General features: G+C 43.3%; 1 protein-coding gene across 9 annotated transcripts in view; it reads right to left on the bottom strand.

The window, feature by feature from the left end:
• DPF3 (double PHD fingers 3) overlaps positions 1-19114 on the bottom strand; it is a 200009-nt gene that overhangs the window by 178789 nt on the left and 2106 nt on the right. For 4 of the 9 annotated variants that reach the window (XM_021401583.1, XM_021401585.1, XM_021401584.1 and 1 more), the window contains exon 1: positions 105-266. In XM_021401583.1, the coding sequence (XP_021257258.1) occupies positions 105-136 (32 nt within the window). In that variant the 5' untranslated portion in view covers positions 137-266. Of the gene's footprint in view, positions 1-104; positions 267-18606; positions 18704-19114 lie in introns of those variants that run through there. The other 5 variants (XM_021401588.1, XM_021401589.1, XM_021401592.1 and 2 more) reach the window with 4 other exon arrangements.

Here is a 19114-nt window from a genome sequence, read left to right as displayed (position 1 = left end):
GGGGCCGCGCGCGGAGGCGGGGATCCGGGGCCGGGCGCGGCGGGCGGGCGCCCCTTCTCGTACCGGAACCACGCGGAGCGTGTGCGGTTCTGAGCCCTACTTACGCTTTCAGGGGGTTGTGAATGACAGTCGCCATTTTGCTACAATGTAACAGAATATTGTGTCTCGGAGTTCTAAAGGTTCGCTCAGGGGAAGCGGCCAGCCAATCGGCACGCGCCGTGCCGGCCCGCCGTCCAATCGGGCGCCGTGGGCGGAGCCAGCGCGCTGCTAGTTATTAGGGGAGCTGTCAAAGCCCAGAGGTCGCTCCCTGCCTGTGGAGCGGGCGGCGAGCGGCCCTTAAAGGGGCAGGCCCGCGCGGGGCACGCGGCCGGCGTCTCCTGCCGGCGGCCGCCCCCGGGGACACCGCCCCGCCCGGCGCCCTCCCGCCGGGGCGGCACCACCGCCCGCCCGTCCCCCGGGAGCCGCCGGCTCTCGGCGGAGCCGCTTCCCCCCAGGAATTTCCCTCCCGCGTCGGGCGGCCGCGGCCCCGCGCCCTTACATAACGCCCGGCGGCGCTGCCCGCCCAGCCCCGCCCCGTCCGTTCCCTGGACGGGACGACCGTGGCAGCGAGGGACGGCGGCGGGGACGCGGCCACCCGCCTCTAGCCCGAGGGGCTCGCGAAGAGTTGTGCAGCGCGGCCGAGCGACCGAAGAGGCGGCGGTCCGGACCTCCGCGCTTCTCGGAGGTAAACCGCCGAAGTGGACGCAGTTACACCGCGTGAGGTGGGCACGGTCCGAACGAGCAGCTCTCCTCCCGCCCGCCCAACGCGAGCCTCGCCCTGCGGCGCCCGTCTCTTCCAGAGGTCTCCCTTCCCTACGGGCGCCTCTGTCCGTCCAGAAACAACACACGCCCGCCTCTCCGCTCCTCGCGTTCATAGAATCGGGGAAAACTCAACTATGAGCAGTTAAAGCATCCCCCTGTAACAAGAGCAAGATAGGTGCCTACAGAGCCAGCCTGATCCACAATTTAATGAAAGAATGGAAGTAAAAGTCTGGGAGATGTTCAGGTGTAACAGAGAGAAAAAAGCAGTTACTGAGCTCATGGGCTGAGCTTTGCAAGGGCAGAAAAAACAAAATCTCTCCCAACTGTTTGTCAAAATAAAACTTTGTAACGCGTGGGCAGCAGAGAAAAGGATGAGAGATGGAGAACAGAGAGGTACAGAAATGATTACGTACAGATAAGAAGGGAAAAGAGCAGTGCATCACTTTCCCATTCATGCAGGATTCAGCAGAAGTTTGCCAGAAGTTAAGCCTTCCAAAGCGTGCCTCGGGTCCCCCTTCCCAAAGCGTCACCCACTCCAGCTCCGAGGCCAACCTGCCCACTATGTGCTCTCAGAGGGAACCGTCTTCCCCACCCGAGCCATTTGGTTACAGGAGAAACAAGCTCCCTGTCAGCTGGAGAGTTGCCAAACTGTGGAGATGGATCCTAACCACGGTTCCGGGAAGCCATGTTTAAGAACGTTTCCATTATCATATTACATTATATTATTTGGTATGGTGGCGGCCCAGGTGACATTGACTGTAACTGCAGAAACCCCTGTTCAGTGCTCACACTGTTCACAGGAAAAGCTAACCACAAACTGCCGAGTTCTCACAAGCACACGCTGCTGTACATGCTGCGCAGAAATGAATGGGTCTGCGTGCATCTGAACTGGTGCCCCTCGGCCAGTGACCTGAATCACATCCCACAGTCACAAAGATTTCTGGTTTGACGCACTGTTGTGCTATTCACCCAGCGACATAAATGATCCAAACATTATGATTTACCCCAGGATGGGCAAATATCCGTGTGAGGGATAACAACTCCTTTGCTTCGCGTGAAAAGAAAATCAGCCCAGAACCACATAGCGCTGCAGAACTGGAGGCAGCGCTGGGCCACCGAGGGGAGGCACCAACATCCGGCCGTGCTCTAGGAAGTCCTGAGATACCCTAATACAAAATGGTGACGCTTTGAGAGAATAAAAACAAAACAAACCCGTTTGAGTTCATTTTCAGAAGTTTAACGAGCCCTTCTGACCCTGTTTCGATGGAGATAAAGGCCCAGTCCTGTTCCGCAGGCACAGAGATCTTGGCACGGACTGCGGGGAGCGTGGCTTACTCCTGCTCCTGCAACACCCGTCCTTCCCTTGCTGCTCCTGACATGCGGGCACTGAGCCTGTATCAGCCACCAGCAGGCACAGCAAGCAGCGATAACCGGCACAGCTACCGGCCAGGGGAGCGCGTCAGAGCCGCCCTGCTCCGAGGGGTCCCAGCAGGCTGAGCGCAGAGCGGCTGCATCAGGGCCCATTCCCGCTCCACCTGTGCGGATGGAGACATTCAATTTTGCTCACATCTAGCCTCCCTATAGCATGTTTCACGGAGAATTGAACAGCATTTAGCTTACTGGTTTAGCTGTAAAGAAGGCACAGAGCACTGGCTGACACCACGCTCACAGCAACCTGCCTAACTTGTTCGCTGATTTACTAGTTGAAAGTAAGAGAACCGTTACAACACGTTATTAATAAAGCACTTAAACCCTACCACAGAGAGCTCCATGTTTGCATACACACAGCACTCCATCATCAACTGATCATTCACAAACTAAGGTTTTAGATTCATTTGTCTTCTGGTTTTGGGCTACCATAAGTCACTAATCAATAACGTTAATGTGGATCTACACCACACATGGGCATCGGTTCAAGCCCCATACCTCTGAAATACCTCAGTTACATACCCACTAGGTTCCAACTTCATGATTTTTATATTCCCACTCAACTCTGATAGTTTTATTCAAATCTACCAAAAACGGTGCAAGGAGGCTTCCAGGAAATACATGCACTGCAAAAACGTTTAGCATTAAAGGAAAATAATAAAGGTTTATTGTTAATATATGGCTGCCAACTGCTTGGACAGCCAATTCTCATCATTAAAAACGGAAGGCAGGTTTTGACATAACACAGTAAAGTCTCTGGTATTAGCATGATGCCTAAGCACTCTGCTCCTGGGCGGCTGGAGCAAGCAGAGCTTCAGAAGGCACAACCCACATCCTCAGCTCCTGGCACACAGAACCAAGTAGGATAAAACAGGGTCCTTTCTACCGCACTGGAGGCGTCACATCGTAGAGATCATATTGCGACCAACCTGAGCTATCCCTATTCTCAAATGTTTTTACTATTTGCATAATACAAATACATCGCTACTTTCTGCGAGGGGTCAAAATCATTCCTGCTCACCCCACAGAGCCTTATTTTAGCTGAGCACCTTTGGCTGTGAAAGTTTTACCCTCTATTCATTGTCTCTTGTTTTCCCTTTTATCTTAAGTTTTCGTGTAGAGTTGTTCTTTTCTGGAGGGAGGCAAGGTTAGGCTCTTGCTTACACATTCCTCAACTCTTGTGAATTGGAAAGCGAAACAAACTAGATACTAACACTGAAAGCCACTAATCTAATTTTGCTATGCAGGGAAACAAAAGAAGCAGTTGGTAGTCTACCAGAAGCCACAGGGGTTTTTTTTTAGCTTTAATATTTCCAGATATGCCCAGTAATACACAACTGTGCTTTGCTCAAATACATTCATATTCAAAGGACGGGATTCTCAAAGATATAAGCACGATAGCGTGCTCTGTGAGAGAAGACTTAATTTGTTACAGCAAAACAGGGCCCCACATCCACAGATATCCTGCAACAGATTCGAAGTCTTAACTCCTTTTTATTTATTTAAAGCTTTGCAGGCATCTCATACACTGGTTCTTGTCAGCCCTCCTCCTCCTTTTCCTTGATCTTTACCAATAGTTGAGGTAGCTGAAAGAGGAGAGGACGGTATCAGGGTGTCAGTGTTACAGACTCAACACCAGCCCTCTGCAGACACATCACCAAAAATCTGACACAGTCAGCATAACAAAGATAACTACGGAGCTACACAGCGTAAAAATAAGCGCCAATGATTCATTCTTTGTAACTTTGGGAATCGCATTCTTAAAAGGCGGCCTCCGATTTTATTTTCTTTCTTGCTTTCTTAAAAGCAAAATTCCCCTCTATAGCTACAGCAACAGCTTTTTGAAACCTCAGGGGTAGCTTCATTTCAGGCCTGATTCTGACTTCCCAGAGTTTTAATTCTGCACTCTGTCTTCTTTCCAATAAGCACTGAGGACACACTATAATTATTACGATTCTAAGACGGGTTTAACGTTTGGATCGAGCATAATGAATCATGTTAGAACTCTACCTGAAAAAAAAACTAACGGCTCACAGAAAAAAAACAAATTACCACATTCGTTCAAAGAGCATTAACTTGGAATTTAGCTCTTGATCTGAAGAGCTTCACCTCTACTTCATTATTGATGGGACCACCCCACAGAAAGGAATGAACATCTGACTGTGACTGTTTGGTGACTCCACTGTGGAGGGTTTTTAAATTTATTAAACCGTAGGCAGAACTGAGCCGTGCAGACTCAGCTTGAGAACAGTAACTTGTTTTCTGTCAGTATTTGGAATTCTTTGTTGTTTTTAAAACGTATTTCAGATTTTACAGGGCTAATCGGAAGTAGGTAAAACAGGTTCTTCTTGCGGCACATAAAGAGGTTATGCACTACACTGCAGATTAAACTTAACCTGAAAATTTCTCAGCTTCCAACATTCTTAATTAATATCGATCAGACATTTATTGTAAGTGTTTAATAAAACTTTCAATGCTGTCAGCCCCTCTTCCATGGAAATACAAAAGAATTACTGTGTTGCAACTTTACTTTTTCTTTCCTTCCCTTTTTTGTTTCTTTACTTTCAAAAGAATTTGGGTACAAAAGGAAGACTAAAATCTTGCCAAGGTATAACTCAAAATATCTTTCCCTTTGTAAAAGTTCAGGAGAAGAAAAATAAAACTTGATGTGTTGGTGAAGGTGGAAAGGAAAACAATCCATGTAAACAGCAGTTTGGAATTCTGAGGGGTAAGAAGGTGAGGGGGTAAGAAGGCATTAAGCTCACTTTATTGCATTGATTGGCCAAACACCAGAGGAAAACACAAGTAAGGGGGAAATAAGATGCTTGCGGTTTAGTTATCTTTTAAAACCTGCTAAATAGAAGCAGCTTTAAAAGTGTCCTGAAATTGTTTTTACTTTTCCCATCCAACTTTAATTTTGGTAGAGGAGGGAAAAAACAGAAAGGCACTGACTGACCTGCTTAAATACCAGTTTAGGTCAAGCCCATCTTTAAAGTTGGCAGACTCCTGGAAATCTCAGTGGACGCAAGGTACTGGGATAACACAAAATAGATCCCAGGAATTTATTGAAGTAATTGCAGTTGAAGTCACAAAGTCATAGTGGAGCCAGTCCTGATTTTCATGCCCCTAAATCTCCTCAACAACTTGCACCCATGGAGCTAATTTGATGCATATTTCTCTAATCCAAACAGGCTCTCAGACCAGAATTGTCTCCTTCAGAATTTTACTGATACTCCTTCACAGAGATAGCGTATAGGTAAAATACCTTACGTAGAAACAGCTTCACTAAGGGTGGAGACCTATTTGTTGGGGGTGCGATGTTATGTTGTTGTTTGAGGTGCGTTAAACAGGGGTGGAACAGCTTTGGTGTCAAAGACACCTGCTAACAGAGAGGCCCTCCTGCAACAGAAAGCTCTGCCTTGAAGCTCTAGCCCCATCCATTTCTGTAGCGCATTGAAGCCAGTATGCCAAATCTTCTACAAAAGCTCAGGTTTTTGTTAGAGGAGACAGGCATTTGTTGACGCTGTTATGGTGCTGCCTCAACAGAAAGCAGCTATAAGAACAACATGTCAGATTATTATGAAATTCTAAGCAAAGAAAGTGGCTGATGGGATAGTGTCAATGCAAGGCTCACGTTTTTGCTACTACTGGTGCTGCTTTTTAGACTAATTCTAGGACTATCCTGTAGAGTCCTAGTGCAACTCCAAGAAAGACTGTCTGGTGCGGGATTTCAGTATTTACCTGCATCTGTTTGTGTGCATATATATATACACACACATATCTGAGTCAGACTCTCATCCTCATGTATATTGTATATATGGAACTACTCATTTCATCAGGGTTATTGCTTCTGATTTGTATCAATATCTACAAATGTAAGTTAATTGCTGTTACCAGTGAGCTCAAGTAGGTCACAGAGTCTCAAGCCTGTTACCTACTGTGCCTGACAGCCACACACTCTTTCCACTACATTGCTACAAGTAGTACTCACATATACTATATGATTTAATCCATCTTCAGATCTCAGGCAGACAGGATAGAAAGGATTGCTACCCAAGCGCTGAGAGTCAAACAGAAGTCTAAACACATCATCACACGAAGCTTACAAAGCCAGCTGTGCCACGTGCAGAAGATCCAAGCGCCCTGCCTTGCTATTTCTTCCAGAATCTTTTTTTGTTTTAAAGGTCAACCAGCTAGGAGCATTGACGCATCTAATTTTGAAAAAAAAGCACCAGCACCTTCAACATCAGGGGGAAAAAAAAAAAAAAAAAACAGGCATATCCAAAGATACCTCATAACGTTTAAGCTGTTTGGTATCTATCATTTTTGAGAGTAATTGAGCACTACAGTTTTTAAACAGAGCAGAACTCTGTAGAATTAGGAATAAGAACAGTCACCTTCTAAGGTCAGTGTCTTTCACATGCTGAATTCTGCACTTACTTGAAAAACCTAAAGGGCTTGTCCATCTCACACATAGCAGAATGCTCCCTCCCATCTGGTGTCTACAGCTAAAGCCCTTATGAAATACGATCTAAAGGCATTAGAACAATTCTGTTAGAGTAAAAACATTTACAAGGAACAATATTACAGCTGCCGCTGAGATGCTCCAGCTTGCACAAAGTAGAATACTTTACTAAATTATTTTCTTAGGGGAGATTCTCCCTGTCTGGCTCCTGCAGGCATCAGCATCTCACTACCAAACACAAGCAATGGGAATTCAGCTTCCAGGAACTAAGTGAAGCCAGCGGCCGCAGAATAGAGCCTCAGGACCAATTCTTACCCACTTTACAATCCTTCAGAAATGGTACCAGCAAACACAACTACCCTCCATTCTTTGCTTCTCCCCTTTGGCCCTGCAATAGCTTCTTACTCTCTCCTAGCCACTGGCTAGTTCTTCTCTGAGCTCTTTTTATTAAAGCATTTTCTCTCCCCACATAGCAATAATTTTTCTTAGCAATCACAGTCATCCACTCTCGTCATCCTCTAGAAAGAGCCATTGGCAAAATCCCTTTAGGGAGAAGGAGAAAGACAGCACAGAATGTCTGAAATACACTTGCATTCATTGTGGGTGAGAGGTGCTTATTGCTTAAGATCACTCTCGTATCAGACAAGCGATGGATTCCCTTACTCTATTTATACTCTTGGAATAATTCACTAGCTAACGCTTTTCCCAGCTAAATAAATGCCCACCTCCTGAAATGGATTCAAACTTCTGGAGCACTGAGGTTACACAACAAGGGTCAGCGTGCAAAGCGCAGTGCCAGAGACATGCAGCTGTTTCCCTCACTCACACTCCCTCCTGATTATTGAACATGAGAATCCCACTTGTATTCCAGATACAAACGTAAGCATGTTATATTCCAAAGCTGGGCGCTATCCCAAACAGGAGAGCTGTGGACATTCAAGCCTGCCCTACTTGTTAGCATAGCACCAAGAATGCTGGGAAAATAGGGATTCATTTTGCAACTATTGCGTATTTAAATTCCACCCCAGCCCATTCCCAAACATATAGACCCTCTAACCCACTAGGAAAGTTTCGTTTCCAGGCCGTATCTTTACAAAGATATACTAACTCCTCTGCTTAAAGGTTTATGGAAGATCTGCGTGGTTTTTAGAAAAGTTGTAACAAGAAAACCAGGCCCTGTTTCAGCAAGGAACTGCCACATTTGTCTGCACAGTCACTGAGACCATTCATTTGCTAAAGGGGAGCTATACTATAAATAACCTTGCAGAAAAAAAGCTAGGAAGAGAAGCAACACGACGAACAGCAACCTGATCTAGCTGTAGATGTACCTGTTCATTGCAGGAGAGTGGGACTAGATGACATTTAAAGGTCCTTTCCAACTCAAAACAATTCTATGATTCTAGCTATCAGATAGTGTTGGGATGAGACAGGAATAGAAATCTAGGAAGCAATGGCTGATGAGATTTGGTTATTTGGCAGAAAGGATCTAGAATCAGTGGAATAGTATATAGCCAGCATGGAGTCACTAGAACTAAGAGCACGTAACTATAGGGCAGCTCAAAAAAGCAGAGTTAAATATTTGTATGTGGCAATACAGCTGCATAAGCCAAGATGAACACAGACTAAATTCCAGCCAGGTCCCTGTGCCTGGTGCTTCCTATCCGGTAACTTGGGGAGTGATTGGATTGAGGGACCTAGTTTTAGTCTCCTTAATGTTGAATGTTTGAGCTACATTAGACATCAAAAACAAACAAACAAACAAAAACTCCGCCAGTCAGATTCTGTTCCCATTTGAAATACATAATTCTAACCTACAGGCTTGGTTCTGCCAAGTTTGGCTTCGAGAGGAAGAAGCGTTGGCCAATGCTGTCACAATCTAAGCAGCTCATACTGCCACAAAGCTTTGTTCTGCATATACAGTGGCGTGAAGTAAAACAGAATCTCATCCATGCTTATATGGAAGTTTTTGAAATGTATACACATCGTGCTTGAAATCTGCCATGCAAAGTCAGCCCAGAGAGAAATCGGTGCTGTCTAAAGCCAAGGCACAGAGCTAGAAGTCCTGATCTCAAAAAGAATTACCATTTATGCTCACGAGCACAAGATCTGGCCTTTATAATTATGAAAGCATGGCCTCAAAAATACTGAAAGAAATCAGCAAACAGCAACGTGCACGTACTTCTGCCCTATCACGTAACAGTTGCTCGATCCGCCTGCAGCCTCTCAGCCGTGCCCCAAGCGGGCACGCAGCACCAAAGCCAGAGGAGGACGAGGTCCCCGGGGGAAGCCCCCGGCCCGTCCCGCGCCCCGGCTGCGCTCACCTGGGCGGGCAGCGCCTGGCACTGAGGCGCCCCCTGGCGGCGGCCCGAGGCACCAGCAGCGATAGGGCGGCTTGGGGAGCCCTTCTCTGCGAGACTTCCAGCGAGGGACGCTTCAAAGGCAGCCCTTGCACAACAAAGCGCTGTTTCAACTGCTGCAGGTACACCGCGCTTCGGCAGACACAGGCAAAGCGATTACTTTGCGTTCGTCTGTTTATAAACAAGTTTCTTTATGCAATAATGCACACGCACTCGCAGGAAACATTCCCCTGCGGCTGAACGTTACCTTCCTTAAGCTACGTGACACAGGCACACGGGGATCCTAAACAGCATCGTCAGCACCACCACCTCTAAAGCTGCATAAGCTTCCTACTGCTCAATTCCTGAATCGGAAGGTTTCTTCCTTAGAGAAGTTTGTGGCGTTCGGGTTTGCTTTGGATTCGTTTTGTTTTAAAGGGGACAGGAGAGTGGAAGCAGAGGATAAAGCGCTTCTGCAGGTTTTGGCAACGGTCACTCTAAGTATTTTCAACAGCAAGGGCAATCAAGATGTCTTAAAAGAAAATGTAACAGTAAGTTTGAGTGGCGGTATGCCTGCATGGCTTTGAAATTCAGAAGTCAGTGAATTTGCTAATACGTGTGTCTTTACAAAGTTTCCATGGAAGAAAGTCACCCACAACTGTGTGCTACGTTACTGAAAAGCACCAGCAGGAACCTGTTGGGATGTAGCAACCAGATTCCTCAGGAGTCCAGCTGATTTTGCAGTAATGTTTGCTCATCCGGAAATCATTTCATCAGGTAGCAGGGAGGGAGGCCCAGCACTGCTTGGCTCTTCTCTCTCCTGCTGTTCCCTGGAACCAGGGCAGAGAGAGGGAGAGAAAGCACTCAGCTCTGCAACTGAAAGTAACATTATAATGCAATCCCCATAAAGGAGCCGAATCAAAACTCTAAAGAAAACCTTTAGCCTCGCTGCTTCTACTTTTTCAGGGCTTGAATTTGCTACCCTACTACTACTTCTGTTTTTAAATATCTTACATGTACATGCACACAGAGCATTGTGCCTACATACAACTGCAATGGACTGTTGTGTGCCACTCTGCTTTTCCATCCAGAGCACTGGATGTGTGGGTCTGTGCTAGGACAAAGAGGTTACAGCCCAGGACTTTTATTTTGACCATTCTTTGTACACACGCAAACACACACAAACACACAAACTCACACAGTCCCTCTGCGGCACTTGGGCATGCACATGCAGGCACGAACACAGACCTACCAAGACTCGTTTAACCTTTGAAGTCAGGCTGGAAGCCTTGGGACAATGTCAATATTACATCTAAAAACTATTAAAAAGAGTGCTATATGCACAGCATTATTGGTCTGTCTTCTCAGTTTGCTTTATTAGTATAGAGATACTTCCTGATAGCCAATTTTTGAAGAGTTTTATCTGCTTTTGTTCTGCTCACTCGAAATCGTAGTTCTGTTTGCAGGATTTTAATTATTCATGTGGCAGCCAACTCGGAATTTATAGGGATGATGATGATGCTTCAGGTGAAGAACAGAACAGAAGGATCAGAGGAACACCTACACAGAGTTGCGCTTCCATGCCAAAACTTTGTCAGGAAAAAAATCAGGTGAAAGATGAGAAAACACTCAAGAAGTTTAGTATTTCTTTGCCGTACAATGATTCTTTAAGGAAGTACTTGGGCTCAGATTTACTGTGTGTGTCTGTCAAATAACATGAGACTTGTTCATTGCAGCCTGCGGAGCCAAAGAAGTGCATGAGACATTTACCTAGTTAAAGTCTTACATCACAAAGAAGCCACTTAAAAGTATTTAAACATTTGTTTCACAAATAGGAGAACGTGTCACTAGGTTGTTTGTCATACTCCAAAAGAAGCCAAGAAATTAACAATACCAGCCAGTGGAAATCCTTGACAAATGCAAACTTTGGGTTTCAAGATCAGATATTTCCTGCTCCAAGAGCACATGCATTATGGCATTGTTTCCATCTGTCAAAGTTCAGGTTTCAAGCTTAATATGGACGGGTCTTTCCTTAGAGCTGAAAAAAAAAAAGAAATCGGACTACAAAACCATTTTCCTTTTAGGACAAAGGATAAACACAACACTAAACCCAAGCAATTGTCCCCAGAAAAAAAAGTATTTAGCAGCCTAAACATCTCAAAGCCTTCCACTTAACCCAACTTCCGCTGAAGGGGAAAGAGCTAGAAGGATTGCCCTGTGAAAACAATGCAGTAGTTAAAAAGTTTGTCGCTGGCATCTTGTGAGTGCACCTGGCATTACTCTCAAACATTTTGGAATGTGGGCAAGGACAGTAATGCTGTCACACTAAATACAGAACAGATTCCCATTTTTCCACTCAACCCACCCAACCCATCACAACAGAGATGAGTGACAGGGTAAAATGATATAACCTGAAAAAAAAAAAAAGTGGCAGTAACTAATCCAAACTGCTGTCCACAAGCAGAGTGCGCATAAAGAGCCTCCTACAGGAAAGAAGGTGCTGCAGCAGGCTGAAACAAAATGCAATGGAAAAGCCAAATAAGCAGTCTTATAATTTGTCCACAAACATCAGGAACATTAAAGGGCACAGTCAAGTTACTACACCGCAAAATTACAAGACTGTGCTTGAGTCATTCTTCAGATTAACTTAGGTAGCCACATCACACATCTGACCCACGATACTTACAAATAACCAAAAACTAACATACATATTCTTCTGATATTTGAAGTCAATGGCTTTGTATTGACTCAGCAAGATGATCCAAAAGAGGTGCACTTTGTATCTCTCTCAGGAAATTCCAAAGTTGTTGGGTAAGGAACTTCTAAATGCCTTTCCAGGATTTAGCACCTAATCTAAATTCCATAAAAATAACTCTACAGATTTAAATAGGCTTTGCATCAGATCTGTCAGGGTGTGCCTTTATACTCCGTGGCCAGTTTTGCCTACCTGCTAGCTACACCATGACGCAGTAAATCTGGAGCTGCCTGCAACTCGTCTGAGTGAAATGGGCCAAACTACCCCAGTAAGCTGTACTGACAAGTGCCGTGCTTACAGTAAGCTTTACAGGTGAACAAAACTACGCACAACTCAGCACAAGAAAGGAGCTGCTGGGCCATCAAACAGGATTTATTGCCTCAGGCACTGCTCCATGCCAGTACAGCAGTATTGCTGCTAGCTCTGGAGCCAGAGCAGTTGGTGCTGACTTGCAGCCCCTCAACTGGCGCCATCGTGCCAAAGCTTTCACACAAGCCCAGCATAAATGCTGGTCACAAGTTTGAACATAGGAAATGAAGGAGGAAACATATGGTTTTGTAAACCAATAATGTCAATAATGTTTTACAAAATACTAAGGAGGCAACTTTAAATTGGAACATTTATGAGTTCATTCACCCTAATGGGTAAGATACATCTAATACGTTAAAGCTAGAACAGCTTAGATAGGACAATCTCTTTATGGCATTGCTCATATCCTCAGATTATACCTACTATAACACAACTAACAGGACCTGTCTGTGGTGCATATTCATCAAGCATTTGGAGATCTGTGTGTTTCTTCTGTGCTACACTTTGTACATTGCAGCTCAACACAGGCCAGCAGCAGCACAGACCCCAGATTCCACAGGAATAGCTAAGCCTGAATAAATTATTTTTAACTGCAAGTCCCAAGCTCTTGCCCTCATTAGGCACAGCCACATCCTTTGTGGCTGTGCTGCATACAAAACTTTTAATAACATCATTTCCAGTTCCTGTAGCACTGCTTGTAACTACCAGCAACAGCAAGAAAGAAATCAGGGCCACTTAATAACCTCTTTCCCGTGAAACTCTTTCATTGCACCAAACCATCTTGCACTAATTCAGAAAGGCTGCACCCATTTAATATCAGACATCACATTTCTAGCGCATTCCACATCATTTCATCAGCAGCAGAATTGGGAATTCGGAAGCAATGGATTTTTTCCCATGCTCTGCCCTAAAGCAAGGTCCCACCAAATGAAAGGACATTGTAAGTTAAGTTTTCAAGAAGGTCTCTGTGACAGTTTCCAGTCGACTCGCAGAGAAGCTTGTTGGGAAGCGAACGTTATTACTCCCACACAACTCAACTCAGCAGGAGTCATCTTTGCCCTTTTTTGTTTCGTAGGTTTTCAGCAATTTTAAGAAGACAATCTCTACAGGTCTGCAGCACTTCTCTGTTGGACACAGTATACATGCAGATCTACCCTGCATGAGGACATTCATTTGCTATTTTAATTTTATCCAGAACCAAGTGGAGCAGTTTTACTTAGCTGACTTACCATCATACAATACCCCTTCCCCTTTAAGTTACTTTTTTTCCTCAGAAGTTCTCCTAGACCCTGATCTTACATACACACACCATCTGTATTTTCCTTTTCTTTCAGACCTGGCATTCTGAACTGAAGTGATAAAATATGTTCACTATTCAAGGTGAGGATGCTCTACCAGCTGATATAATTGTACTATCTGCTAGCTTTAGGGAAGTGGGCACATTTTATTTTTTTTTTAAGAAAGCAGATAAATGCTATTAGTCAACATACACTCAGTTGTTATCCAGGCGGGGAAAAAAAGAACAAAAACACACAAACACAACTACATCTTGCTGGATAATTTATACAGCTTAAAGCCTGTGGTCTGGTAGCCTCTTAAAGCCTGTGGAAGCTCTCAGCCATTTTATACAGAGTGCTCTGTCATCCTTCCTATTTCCCACAAGGTTATAGTAGACAACTTGTACTGCCATACAGTCAGTTACTTTGGCTATTCTTTCCTTGCGACCTGCAGAGCTTTCCAGCTCCCAATTAGAAAATGCTTTGCTCAGGGAAATGATAGCTCAACCAAGCCTATAAAACATCTTCTACATCCTACCTCCTCTTTCAATTTCTATCCAATTAAGCTGAGAGCTAAAGTTCCTTGATTGTTTTGTTGGCTTGTTTTGGGTTGGTCTTGTTTGTGGCTTCTTTGGAGTTCAAACTGATAAATTACATCTTGTATGTGAAACAATTACTGCTACAGTTCCACAAAGCAGACACATAGCTTCAGTTGCCTTTAGATTTTTGAAGACCTTCTTACAAAATACTGCTAAGAATAAGAGACTATCCCAATATGCAGTTTAATTTAGTGATTTATCAAATACTTCTTCCCAGAAATAATTTGTTGTTATATGCCTTGGTCTACAATGCCTTTTTATTACAGTTTTTTCCACAGGCACAGTGGAGGTAACAGAGGCACAGAGAGTTATGTTTTTTTAGTTTGTAGATATGGGACAGATCCTGCAATGCCATTCCCAGGGGCAGTCTTCGGCACTAGGCATATGTATTGAGATCTACGGACTCATGCCCCCAGCAATAATTAGGACAGACTGCAGTTCATTGTTCCCAGCCTCTATGCAGCGCTCAGAAGAGAAGCAGTCTGCAGATTAGGAAAGGTTCCACGAAGCAGAGTGCCTGTGGAGCTGTATGAGACATGAAACAAATGGAAGGCAACACTGAAGTCATATACCAGCGTATGTGTGCAGTAAGGATGACCAAAGGCACAGCGATCTATGAATAAAATCTAAGACTGAGGCCACAATGATAGCTCTAGAAGTATTCTGAATATTAAAAAGTATATAAATATTAATCAAGACATGAGTAGAAGTTACATACTACCACTATGAGACTAGGATCTGCAGATTGATCTTTTAATTCCCTCCAACCCCTTCCCCCTGCCACCAAACAAATCAAAGAGCCCACAGATACCCTCTACAAAATGTTCTGATGTATAGATATGGAAATTGCTTACCTGTGGTAACCTTCCCTCCTCCCATCTTTCTTCCTTCAGGATGTACTCCCAAAAGACCTCAAGAGAAACTTACTCTTGACACTTTACATACGAGAAACAGGAAGCCTCCCACACTAATCTGCATACACTGTACTGAGCTTCCTCCTCCTGCCCTGTTCCCCCTGAGGATTGTATGTAGGAATTCTTACCTAATAAAACTCTCATTACCCATTACCTTTTCTTTAAAAAGAGACAACTTGAAACAAAAAATTCCATTACATGTCTTCAAAAACAAGAGAAGTGAGGTGGAGTGAGAGACAAAACAAGTAGATCTTGCATCATTCAACAGCACTTTTACAAGATGGTACATCCGTAGTGTGGAATGTATTTAAGGTAATTGAGCTAGCTCATGCTCCAAGACGGCACTGTCCATTTACCATGCATTTCTAAGAATCGCACTCACATGATTATAATGCTTCCTGCACACAAGTCTTACCAATTGCTTTCCTTTGGATGTGAGCAGGATATAGACTTTGAGAAATGAAGTGTTAGCACCTTTGTGACACTACATTTTTAGTTAAGTTCCTATAAACTTCAAAGATTAAGCATTGCTTTCTGAAAGTGAAGCAGGTTTCCACATCAACATTTTTGGAGAAGGGCTTTTGTCTGCATTATCAGGGGTCTCTACATCTGTTCAAAGCCTGTGTATTTAATATTTTAAAAATTCCACTAAAAAGACGATTCCTGTGGTTTATGTCACCAATTTTTCCTTTAGTGGGAAATCAGCTGTCAGAGACCTGACATCCACTATCGATGCGTAAAGCAAAACAGTTCACATCTCTTTGTGTAATATTACAATCTCATGTCCAAAGCAGAGAAGGGAGAAAACAAAGCAACACACAAGATTTTGACCCCCCAAAGAAAAGAGTTCCTCGTAGATTCTGACCAGTTCTTTTCACTGGCATTTTTAAAATACAAAGCTAAAAAAATCAGTCTTGTAATTGTGTATTAGATACCTATAAACTGAACAAATGAGCCTGGAAGAAAAATGAAAAAGCTGCCAGCTGCTACTATTCTAAAAATGGCATTATTTATACCATGAACATAACCTTCCTACACTGAATCCTAATTCGTCCCCTACAAAGATGCAGGACAGCAGTAATCAAGACAGGTTTCTTCAAAGACAGACTGTCAGGATACGATGCTCCACAACATCTCTGGAAGGAATAGAAGGTCCAATGCCAGTTCTGTGTTCCGGCCGTATAAAACTTTGTTACCATCTTCACCTACTTGACAAACGACTTTACCATCTGCAAATAGGATCTTTCACCAAAAACACGTTTTCCAAAAAAACACTAAAAATATTAATGAAGAGTCCGGTTATTATTTTGAAGTGACAGACATGGGACTGACAGCAACAGAGGAAACAAGGCAGAGCAGGCACTTCTGCCTTCAAAACCACTTGCAGTTCCTATGCCTTCAAAATAGCATTCTCTCTATGCATACACAAAAGCGTGGTGTGGAATTCTTGATTTTGTAGATTGAGATATGCTCATATGTGTATACATATATAATTTACATATACCTCCATCTCTTGCAGAAGAGGTGAATACTGCTACATCATTTAACAATTCTTGAATTGGACCCACAAAGAATAATGACAGACATCAAAAAACAGCAAGGGATATTTTAAGATGTTAGGTAACTGACCAAAACGCAGATGAACTATATTTAAGACATTTAGCTAAAATATCAAAAGTGTTCAAAAGCACTTTACAGTTACCTAACACTCTACCATCTGAGAGCATACTATTCTGAAAGAAAAACAGCACTAAAGTGCAGCCATTTCTGCAACAGACTGACAAAAAGGGGCTGGTGCACAGAAGCCTGTGTTACATCACAGGAACAGCAAGTCTGATCCAAAACAGCAAGGTAAACCCTTCTTTTGTCCAGGGAGAAGGAGTTTTTTAACATCTCTTTAGAATCAGAGTCAGCAGGAGCTACTTGAAGATACAAACAGTAACCTGTGCGATATTTAACACCAGAGTCTCGATTACAGCTTGGCTTCCTAGAGAAATTTCAAACAAATCTACATATGCGTAATAAACTGAGCAACTGTCATGGTAGAGACCCTTATCTTTTGAATTTCTAAACTTAAGATTTATTTTCACCCTAAAAATTAATATGGTAGAAATACCACTCCGATCACTTGTCTTTGACTATCCAAAACAGAACCAATTTGTTGGTATTAGTGCCTTTAGGTAAATTCCACAATATCATAGACCACGCTCATCCAGCAAAAACAGATTTCATACATAAGTACAGCATACCAGTAATAATTTACCTTGCATTCTTGAGTTATAATACCCACAGAATCTACAACAGTAAATTCTTGCACATGACAAAGTCTCCCTGAAACCCTTCCCTTACAGGTCAAATAGAACTGGGGGAAGGTATTAGTTGGTTGTTTTTTTCCTCCCACCTCTGAGCAGCTCCAAGTGGCAGCAGCAGCACCACAGCTCTGCACTGGCTGTGCAGACACACAAGCAATCTGCAGCTGCTGAGGTAGCAAACACAGCCCACTCACTTGCGCTTCCCAGAGGAGAAAGTGAAAGATAACAAGTGAAGATGACATCTCAGAGATGGGCTTTTACCAGAGACCATTTCCTGGAACATGCTGGCCTATCTCATGGGAACTATAATACCACAGCTCAATTTCTACCAACATAAATGTTTTTAACTACTTATGCATGCATAATCTACAATAAATCACCTTGTTATGCCAAAAGTTATGAAGTCCTTCCACTAAAGTCTTCAAAAGTACGAGTGGAACCTGAATGTCTTTCAGTTAAACATTCCCAAGCACCTAGGTAATTTAAAAGTAGGACCTTGATTATTCAAGTTTTACACAAAGTAACATTAAGACTTTTTATTCCCTTTAACCCTGCAGGGGAAAAAAAACTTAAGCTAAATTCATTAATCAACAGAATACTCAATAAAATATATATCTGAACATTTCCAGCAGCACCAAAGAGAAGGCAAGGTCTGATCAGAGTCTGCTAAGAATACTTGAAAGGAAGACACTGCAGGTAGTCTCGGAGTGTAGTCTGAATTTCTATCAACTGGTAACTTAAAAAAGGATCATATTTGCACATGTGAAATACTAAGAGCTGATAGACAAAGCTACCAGGAGTCGCTCATTGGCATACAAGTACTCACTGCCATATTAACAGCCATAAGTATTATATTAAAAAAACAAACAAAAAAAAAAACCAACAACCAGAAACAAACACTTACTCTTAGCTAATTCAGTGACAGACTGTGAAAGTCCATTTTCATTTGCCAACTTTTCAGGTTTTTTTCGCAGCCTTTAGAGGAGACAAAGCTGATACCCCAGGAGGAAAGTTTCACCTTCTTACTTGGAGAGAACTCAAACAATCAAATATGTAGCATCAGTGCCCCAGGACCTTAGACTTATAAATACAAATAAATACACCCTAGGCAGCATTGCAAAGGGATTTCCTGGTGTACTTCTGCTTCTTAAATTGATTTTTATAGAAATTCAATACTTGCTACAAAAGAGATCTTAACAAAATACCCATCAGAGCTGAGAGAGAGCAGTTTTGCCTAAGTGCACTACTGCTCTCTGGTGGGCCTGATCAGATCTTCTTATTTGTACACCACCAAGCAGACCCTGGAAGGAGTTGCACCTCAGAGATCATCATGACTGCTCAGGAAGCTTGAGATTTAAAAATAAATGCAGCAAGCTATTGGTACTTATAAAAACTATAATAATTCATCACCTTAAAATCCTTGAATGGTACAGCAGTTTGTTCCTTCCTCCACACCCTGATGCAGGAGATCCCAAAAATGATTTTCAGCACCAACAGCAGAGCTACCCTGTGGGGCAACAGAATATTCTTACAACCAAAACAAAGTCAAGCAGCAACTGTTATAAGCAAAAATGTCTAAAGTTCTGGATGGTGTCACTGCAGGGCTACTGCAGCTCCTCAGGTATGAAGCATACAAGGTTACATAGGATCTTAATGTAACTGCTCTTATTTTACTGAAATTAAATTAAGGCTAAGTTGAGCTGTTAGACAAACTCCTGCTTTTGATTACACTTTACAACCAATACACGGGGCCCTGTGCATATTTCCGTTACTGAAGTTTATTGAGTTGCTTTGTGTAAGCTAAATTGTAACTGGGAGAACATGCATGATTTAGCTCACAACAAGTATGAGATAAAACATGTGGCTTAATCCTCAGCACAAAGTTTGCACAAACTAATTTTAGTTTTCATATGTACTA

Source organism: Numida meleagris, chromosome 6 (genome assembly GCF_002078875.1).
Source record: "Numida meleagris isolate 19003 breed g44 Domestic line chromosome 6, NumMel1.0, whole genome shotgun sequence".
Lineage (NCBI taxonomy): Eukaryota > Metazoa > Chordata > Aves > Galliformes > Numididae > Numida > Numida meleagris.
This window is presented reverse-complemented; position numbering and strand designations above follow the sequence as displayed.